At 34.3% G+C, this 9,592-nt stretch overlaps 1 protein-coding gene across 1 annotated transcript; it reads left to right on the plus strand.

The window, feature by feature from the left end:
- Window positions 1-638: 638 nt before the first annotated feature.
- LOC107470388 (uncharacterized) lies at window positions 639-2,117 on the plus strand. The gene is made up of 4 exons (XM_016089787.1): window positions 639-819; window positions 993-1,570; window positions 1,649-1,754; window positions 2,056-2,117. Exons 1-4 carry the CDS (start codon window positions 639-641, stop codon window positions 2,115-2,117), a joined length of 927 nt encoding a protein of 308 aa, XP_015945273.1.
- The last annotated feature ends 7,475 nt before the right edge of the window (window positions 2,118-9,592 follow it).

Genomic DNA, 9,592 nt, shown 5'->3' on the forward strand with positions numbered 1-9,592 from the left:
GGTTTTCAATTTTTTGTTTTGTTTTTGTTGTAAGCCCAAAATACAAGCTGCGTTTTTGAAAATGGGCATTTTTTATTTTTTTTTCAAAACACTAAACGCAGGTTGCGTTTTAAATGGGTACGAAATATTTTTCGAAAGCTGCAAAATGCAGCCTATGTTTTGTATAAAAAAATATTTTAATCGAGAACATTGCCAATAAATATGAAACTCAATTCAACCCAAGTTGTACCTCACTTCTACTCCCATTCCTTTTTCTTTCATATATCTCATAGTTGTGAGTTTTTTTGGCAATTAGTTGTGTCAAAAAAGTCGAGTTAGGTGAAATTGAGGTTATGGAAGGTATTGCAAATTTGCGAGTGTATTATAACGGTGAGATTATACCAAACACATACGAAAGAGTGACTTTTGTTTGTGAATGTCCTTTTTCATTTGCTATTCCATGTACCATGAGTTTTGTAGAGTTGCAGAATGGTCATTGTGAGAACATACAAAGTCACATTTCGAAAAGGGTGAGCAACATTTTATACAGAAATCCTATACAAGTATTTGCTGGGCTGATACAGTTTCAAATAATGTCCATCATTGACGCTGCATGTATGCAGCAAATCTTCTATATTTATCAACAAACTTGATCTCACATGTCGATGATAGAGCTATACGTTGAGTTTGAACAGCATACAGGGATAGACGTAGTTGGCGAGGAGGTCAATGTTAATGAGCTCGGAGATATAGATTGGAAAAAAGATAACAACGATAGTGAAGAGGATTTAGAAGCCAACTATAAAGTCGATGATGAAAACAATGACGGAGACCTGGAAAGTTAGCACCCCTTTGGTGTTCCGTCTTTTATGCGGACTCTGGATCTCGAAGCCATGCATGCCCCGGAATTTCCTGAGTATGCGAATATGGGTATGTTATGATTATTAATTAAAGTTACCACTACCATTTATTTTATATGCCTCATCCGTCTAATGGTGTTTTGCATGTCGTAGGTGAAGGCAATGTTGCGGCGAAAGATGGTGAGTTTAGTGTTGGAATGGAATTTGATTTTAGAGAGTCGGTGATATTTGCAATCAAAAGCTACACTATCTCTAGAGGAGTTGATTACACTGTGTATGAGTCTGAGCCACAGACATTCTATGCAAAATACAATGGTTATGGTGCAGGGTGCGATTGGCTTATCCGAGCTAGCTTGATTCGAAAGAAAGGTTATTGGGAGATCAAGAGATACAATGGCATACACACGTGTACCATGGGGACAATTTCACAATATCATGCAAAGTTGGACTCAGGCACAATTACTGATGCTATTAGGCCGTTGGTTGAAGCAGACCCATCGATAAAGGTGAAGTCTATTATTGCAGAAGTTCAATCCAAGTTCAACTACACTACAAGTTATCGCAAGGCTTGGTTGACAAAGAAAAAATCTATCGCAAAAGTTTATGGTGATTGGAAAGTTTCTTACCAAACTCTACCAGTATGGTTGAAAGCAATGATTGCAAAGATGCCAAGGTCTCGTGTTCAAATAAAAATGCTTCGCGTTTACCGTGAAAATGAGGAGGTTCAAGGTGTAAGAGTTCTCCATTACGTGTTTTGAAGCTTCTATCTGTGTATTATAGCATATAGACACTGCAAGCCATTGGTGCAGGTTGATGGGACACACCTATATAGAAAATATAAAGGTGCACTTTTAGTTGCGGTTGCACAAGATAGGAACATAAACATTGTGCCTATTGCATTTGCGATAATCGAAGGTGAGACGCCAGACGCGTGAGAGTTTTTTCCTAACCAATTTACGAAGATATGTTGTTACCATTGATGGCGTGGGCATTATTTCTGATCGCCATAACTCCATCGACGCAGCAATAGCTCACAGTAACGGTGCATGGTCACCACCAAGAGCGTGGCACATGTTCTGCATCAGGAATATCGGGTATAACTTCTTAAGGAGGTTCAAATCTTCGTATTTGCATAAACTCGTGGTTAACATAGGTATTTGAATTTGTCATAGCAATTTTATGGCATCTACTTATGATTACATGGTTTGTTCTACAGGTTATTCTAGGACAGAACAGAAGTACAACAAAAACAACCAAAGGGTTAAAGAGCGGGCTTAGGCATATACTCAATGGTGCGATGAGATCGGTGTTCAGAGATTAGCGTTGGCATTCAACGAAGGTCATCGTTGGGGACATATGATGACAAACTTGGTAGAGTGCATAAATTCTGTCATGAAGGGTGCACGCAATCTTCTTGTGACTGCCATTGTTAGGTCTACTTTCTATCGGCTAAATGAATTGTTTACTCGGAAGAGTGACAAGGCTCATGAGCGTGTCCGCAACGGATTCACGTATTCAGAATTTGCCACCAAAAGAGTTTAAGAAAGTTTTCGACGTGCAGGAAACATTCTCGTCAATCGATTCGATGAGCACAATGAGATGTTTGAGGTTTGCAAAATGCAAGATGGTTCTATTTACACTGTTAACCTTGCGCAACGACACTGCAATTGTGGCCATTTTAAGGTCGAGTGACTCCCATGTCGTCACGTTCTTGCATGTTGTGCTAACCAGGGTCTTGATTGGCAAGTATATGTGCATGACGTGTACAAGATGTTTGAAATTTGCAAGGTATACAGAGGCAAGTTTGTTCCAATGGGTGACCCATCTACGTGGACTAGATATGAAGGAGCAAAGGTGATCGCCAATTGGACATTGAGACGCGCAACAAAAGGAAAATTGAGGTCAACCCTTTACTTGAATGAGATGGATTCGCGGGATATGCGTGGTCCTCGTTGGTGTACTATATGTGGATGGGAGGGACATAGCCTTAGCCGATGTTTTCAGCGCGCAGGTCCAAGCTCTGCCAGAGGTCAATAGTGGTTAAGCTTTTTACGTGTTTACGCATGTTAAACAAGTCAGTAACTTTTTATGTAACTTTTTATGACCTATTTAACTTTTTATATAACTTTGTATGTAACTTCATTACTTATTTTAAACTAGTGTGTAAACTTTTTATGTATTTGTGCAGTTTATTTATGTATGCGTTAAACACTGAATAATAAATACGGAGTTAGATAAAAAGTACAATAGGCTAAACTCAAACAGAAAAATACGAGAACAAAGCTAAATATACAATAATAAATACGAGAATAAATTGAAACATATAAATATACAATACGAGATACAACATTGAATATGAGATACAACACTGAATACAAAGTTGAACTCAAACAGTATAAGATAAACTGCAACAGTCTACTTCTTTGGCATCTTCTTCGAATACTGAGATGGGGTGTATTTATCCGGGGCTGCAGTCTATATCTATAAATTATACGGATGACTCTGAGACATATCGGCATCCAAACCACCGCCAACATCAGAAGCATCGACATCTGGCATGTTGGCACTACCAATATCGTACAAACTGGAACCACTCATGTCCAGGGCACTCGCTCCACCATAATCATACTCGTGCTGAAGGTCATGTCCCATAAATCCATCTTCCTGCTACATGTATTCATTCAAATCGAATAATTCGGTATGCGGTGGTACGAATGGACAAAGAGAATCAAAATGACACTGCGATTGATCCATCAAGATGTAACTGGCATGACTTGACGTGGCGTGATGACCAATAGACTGCTCAGAAGCAGTAGGCCCTTGCTACTCTGGCGATGGAAATAGATAATTTGCGTCTCTCAAGGCCTGAGACAAGCTGATGCCATCAATTCCAGCCAACGGACTGAACTGACCATCGGCTGGAATTATCATATGCGATATGTAGGGTTCTATTGCGAAGGTTCAGCTGGTTGTGGTCGTTGTTCCTGTGGTTCATTCACGTCAGCCTCTTTACCAACTCTATCTGACAATCATAGGTGATGTCCGTACTGCTATGTGTACCACTCGTAGTATATCGAAAGAGGATGAAAGTCGACAATCTCGTCCCCTAATTGTATTGTATTATAGCGGCCAGAATTCCACATGTTAACACATTCGCTGTTCTTGTCTCTCCAATCATGGTTCTGTGGGCCGGTCAACCGCCTGCAATGATCATCACCAATGTCGAATGTCGGGTCTGGTTGAGCCTGTTGCAGCATGAATTGTCGTCTAATTTGTTCTGTTGGGTGCCACTCTATACACTCGAATGACACTAACGACGACTTTGTGGAGCACATAAACAAATTTACGGCGAGGTCGTCTGGAACCACCACTGCCATATATGGCCGCCATATAAACTGCACATCAGTAACCACGAGGCCGATTAGTAAAATTATTATTCTAAATAAGCAGCTTAACATAAATTGTTAAAACTTACATCGTTGACTCTCATGTCATCAAATTGTCGCCTAAACTGCGTCATAGACCTTCGTGTATATCTTGTAAACCGGCACCAATGACTCCACCTAAATAAGATTAGAATGATTGCAATAAGAACAACAACAACGACGACAACAATAATAATAATAATAACGATAAACAATACCGTCGCGCAAGTGAAACACCAACATCGATGAGCTCATTGCGGGGAATAGGCGCCAGGAACGCATATGCTCCCACGCCCAAACAAAAAGTAGAATGAGTGGCTCATCCATCTCTTTACAGTATCATGATACACGACACAACGATCTATATAGATGTGTTAGACTGGATGTTCCCCAACTGTATAGTGGAATCCGGTGAAAATCTCGAAATAGAGGCAAAAATATTGAGTTCAAAGAAGTGGTAGACATATCTAGAATCACAACTGTACCGAACATGCAGAAAATGTGAGCCCGAATGTACCGCTCAATAAACTCCTGCGTGTCACACGGTTCGGTGTCTCGGCACCGCCAGACCCATGCAAGATTTACCTTACCCAAGACGTGATCGTCCGGACCGGACTGACCAAAACAAGCAAAGTAGTTCTCCACCAAAAATTGGTGACTGCTGTCCGTTCTACGTGTAACGGGCTCCCCGTTAACCAGGAAACCAAGTATATGTGTCACGTCTTCCAGCCTCATAGTCACTTCGCCGATTGGAAGGTGAAACGTGTGGATTTTTGACCTCTATCGTTCCTCCAAGACACTCAACAGTGAAAATGGCCTCTCATTTTGTCTACTTGCGAAACGTGGTGAAACCCAATAAATATTAGTGCTAATGCAGCTATCTCATTAAAAATCTCTGACGAATCAAAATTTATAGGGAACAAATTCTTAATCACCTGAAAAAAAATTATTAACATTACTTCATAACTATAGTGTTAACAATAAGATTAATAAAAATATTAATAATTTCTTAATAACCAGCAACAACAATAACTATCACAATAATAATAATTTCTTAATATTAACAGATAATAATATATTCAAGAAATAATAATAAGAATATAATAATGATATAATAATAACAATAACAATAATAATAATGTTCATAGCTCATAACAAATAGTATTATAAAAAAATATTATTGTTACATAAACATTATTATAAAAAATTAATAATATACTAATCATAACATTAATTATTCATATAGTTATACCGAAAAAAACTAACAACAACAACAACAACAAGTTTAAAACACAAATAAATAAAATACAAATATATATTTATTCATGAGAAAATTAAAAAAAATACTTACCCATTAAAAATGATCCAGATATTCAATAATGTGTTCTTGAGGTAATGTAAAATCACGAACAATTTTTTTCTAATAATTTTACTACTCACTCACTTAAACTGCTCCCTTTTTTTAATTTTTACTATTTTTTCCCTCTTATTTTGCAACCCTAAACCTCAAACCCTCCCTCCTTTATAACACAAACCCTCACTCACTTAAAATAAACCCTTACAGCTAAAATCCTCAAGAAACCACAAACTCTCTCGTTGTGCAAAACTTCACTTGATTTTTAAAGACTCATTCGGCCATTTTTCCGAACACGTGTCGAACATGCAGTGTTCCTCTAACCAATCGCAATCTCTGTTTTGTGCCTGCAATTTGCCAAGCACAACCTGTATTTTGAGTAATTTAAGATGGTCAAATGGCTGGTCATTGTGTATGCAGGCATAATCTAATCTGTTTAGGGTTTAGGGTTTAGGCATATACGACACGTTTCGATTACTTCTCTCCTCCTACTAAACGCAGCTTATATTTTGCAGCTATTTTTTTTTTATGCAAAACGTAACCTACATTTTATAGGTTTTTGCATATTTCAGATCCACATAAATGAATAATACCTCATGTACTAATATTATTGAATAACACTCTCCTTTACTCCATTTTTAAATTAATTTCTGCCAATAATGCTTCTTAGTAGATATAAAAATAAAAAGAAACTCGCATTATTCAAACACTAATTCTAGTGGAACAGGTGGACTTGGTTTTCAAAAGTGGTCCTGGGCGGGTGCGTGCGTTACTCACTGATGATCACTTTTTTACACATGTCAAAAAAAAAAAAAAGCTTTAAACTTAGCAAACAATTGAAAACAAGTATGGTACTTATGGAAGCTAGCCAATATTGGAAAGCAAATGGATAAAACTTAGAAAGGAAAAATCTTTGTTTCTTCGCTATATTCGTGAAACTTGCAATTTCTTCATGGATTGAGAACCTTTACCATATTGATCACTTGCTTTGCTTCCAATACAGTATACGCACTGTCTAACGTCTCCATCCATATGTGTATCTGATCCTTCCATTTTCTTAGTTTGTCCCGTTAAAAATTTTGGTATATTATATTCATCGAAAATATACTCTTATTGTATTTATCGTTGAATCAAGTATGAACCACGTAACTAATAAATTGGGTTGTATCTTATCAGATAAATTATTACATACATGATGAATATATAATACCCCATCCATTCTATCCATTCATAGAGTCGTACTTTAATCAAAAATAATCGTACTTTCTAGAGAAATGCTAGGAGGTCAACAACTTTTGGGATTTATAGCCATTAAATAGCCATCAATAAGACTTTTAATGGTGTGAGATTAACGTGAAATTTCATCTAATGGTTCACTCTTCTTTTATGGTTACATGCTGGCCAGAATTTGATAAAATTGCTGGCCCCTAAACTTTTCCTTTCTATAATAAATTGGTGAAATGAGAGTTAGTTGACACAAGACATCTTATATTTCTTGTTTTATCGATCTTTTCAAAAGTTAAAACATTTTGTTATATTATTACATGCAGGTTCATCTACTTATTGTTAATTATTGAGTAAATATTTTTTTGACCCTTAACTATTTATTCAAAAAACAAAACAGTCATTTATAATCTAAAACTTTTATTCGGTCTTTAATAGTTAAAATAATTAGTTTAAGCAATTCCTAATAAATTAGATCATCGTTTACAAGAATTACTTAGATCAATTATTTAAATGATTAAAATATTATTAGAAATTTTTGAATTATACAGAATTGCTTTATGTTTTTCAAACAAATAATCAAAAATCGAAAAAAATATTTACTTTTAATTATTTGTTCTTCTATACGTAAACAACCAACATCTAATTTTAGGTTTTTGAATATCATTCTTGGTAATGTACACAAAATAAATATGAAGAAAAATGTTATATTTTTTACTTTTGTATATATATATATTTTTATTTTTAGTAAAAGATTAATAAAAAAAAACAATGTGAATAATAGATATATTGGATGTTCATTTTATTAAGTATACGAATAATTATTTTAATATTAAAATTTAGATAATTAATTTAAAAATATAATATATTTTTATTTAATTAATAATTATTTATATTATTTAAAATAATTATTGTTTACCTACTCATTGTTAATCCTATCCCTTTGTTAGAATTCTTGTTGGCCATTGTGTATCAGTCAATTATTACTATATTATATGTAACGAATCGTAAATGTAAATGCATTGGGTTGGCAGGCATACGTAACGATGGGTGCAAGGCTTCCATTGGCAATTTGTTATAGCCTCTCCTCCAATCATTACCATACAAATCTGTTCAGTTATAACACTGCCACCTGTTCAGCAGCCTAGTTCACTTATATATAGGGTTTGATTTTACTACAAATGATTGTGGGCGGTGCCACTAATAATAATGTTTTAAACTTTGCATTAGTCATATTAAACTGTTTACTAGATAATGGAATTTCATCCTAACCCCAATGCTAATTCCTCCGCCGCATGTCTTAACTTAAGTGCAAAGACTAGAGAAGAGAATGGTAAGTAGACAAGGGAACAAGGGTGGTTAGTTATATATTGCAATAATGCTTTTAATCTTTTGGATAATTAGCTAACTTTTCCAATTTAAAATATTGCATGCACACTAAAAATCAGTCACAGTATTGTGTATTTATGCATAAATATATATTATTTAATTTATTTTTAAAATATATTTTATATTTTAATATGTATTATATTTTTATTAATGACTAATTTTATGATTAATTTTTAATGTACACTTAGTATGTATATTTTTAATCGTTGCATTCTTGACTAATTTTAAAAGTGTTAAGACCATACAGGGTTTGGTGAAATAGTCCGTGAAAGGACACTTAAACCAATGTCATCAATTAATTTGAAGTGTGATTATTGATTATAATCATGCTATTATAACTTATAATAACAACAATGGAAACACATGGAACATAATTAAAAAAAAAGATAGTGCCATGTGTTGTTGTCTGTGGTAGCTAATTAGGTGTTTGACGTTGCCACACAAATTTCTTCAAATGGAGATGAACTTCATTGCTAGCCATTAAATATGAAGGCAAAAGATTATAATAATGATAGGAATGTTTACCTACAATCCATGATTCATGAAATTAATCAACAGAGTCAGACATTTTTCTAATAGTTTAGGTAACATATATATTCTTAAAATAGATTACCAATTAACTTTTTATAAAAGATATATAAATTTAAATTTCTAAAATTTTTACTATATTTTTATTAAGACAAAAAATTTAAAAATTTCTACTAATATTTTTAACACTTGTCTAATAATGCACACATTGACTATCTAATAAAATAATGATTCAGGGTAAGGTACCTATGTAAAGTCCTATAGGCTAGGATATATAGGATCAAATAAAAGTAAAAAGTTTTCACAATTCAAAGGGAATGATTTGTAGATTCTGGTAAAAACACGAATAATTAAGTTTTCCTGTTTGGCAAGTGATATATATAGGATGGGACAAGTGGTCACCTTTACTCTAAATCCAATAAACAATTGTTTTCATTAACCTAATCTCCAGCAAGAAGCAACAACTCTCGCTAAAATGACAATCTTTTTTTTTTTAGGTTCTAATATATCTGATGTGCTTTTAAATAACATAACAAAATTTGATTTAATGGTGGACCAAATTAAATGATGGCCAAAAGAACAAGTTGATGGTTCAAGATAATAGAGGTGAATGCATGTAATAATTAAAACCTACTTGCTATTTTATCTTCCTCTTGGCATAATAGGAACCTTTAATGTTAGATTATTGCTATTTGCTTTTGGTGAAAAATTATTGTGAGTTTTATTGCTCCAAGTTTGATTTGCAATTTGTACTTGAAATCACTTAAAAGATATTAGAAGCCACAACGCCATGATGTACACTTTTTCTAAGTATTGACTCCATTGCCATTAAT

The sequence above is a fragment of the Arachis duranensis genome, chromosome 10 (assembly GCF_000817695.3).
Source record: "Arachis duranensis cultivar V14167 chromosome 10, aradu.V14167.gnm2.J7QH, whole genome shotgun sequence".
NCBI classification, from domain to species: Eukaryota; Viridiplantae; Streptophyta; class Magnoliopsida; order Fabales; family Fabaceae; genus Arachis; species Arachis duranensis.

Coding starts and splice junctions, on each gene's coding strand:
- LOC107470388 (XM_016089787.1), top strand. CDS start 639: ATGTCGATGATAGAGCTATACGTTGAGTTTGAACAGCATACAGGGATA. Junction 1,571..1,648: donor AAAATGAGGAGGTTCAAGGT/GTAAGAGTTCTC, acceptor CCATTGGTGCAG/GTTGATGGGACACACCTATA. Junction 1,755..2,055: donor TGCATTTGCGATAATCGAAG/GTGAGACGCCAG, acceptor TTTGTTCTACAG/GTTATTCTAGGACAGAACAG.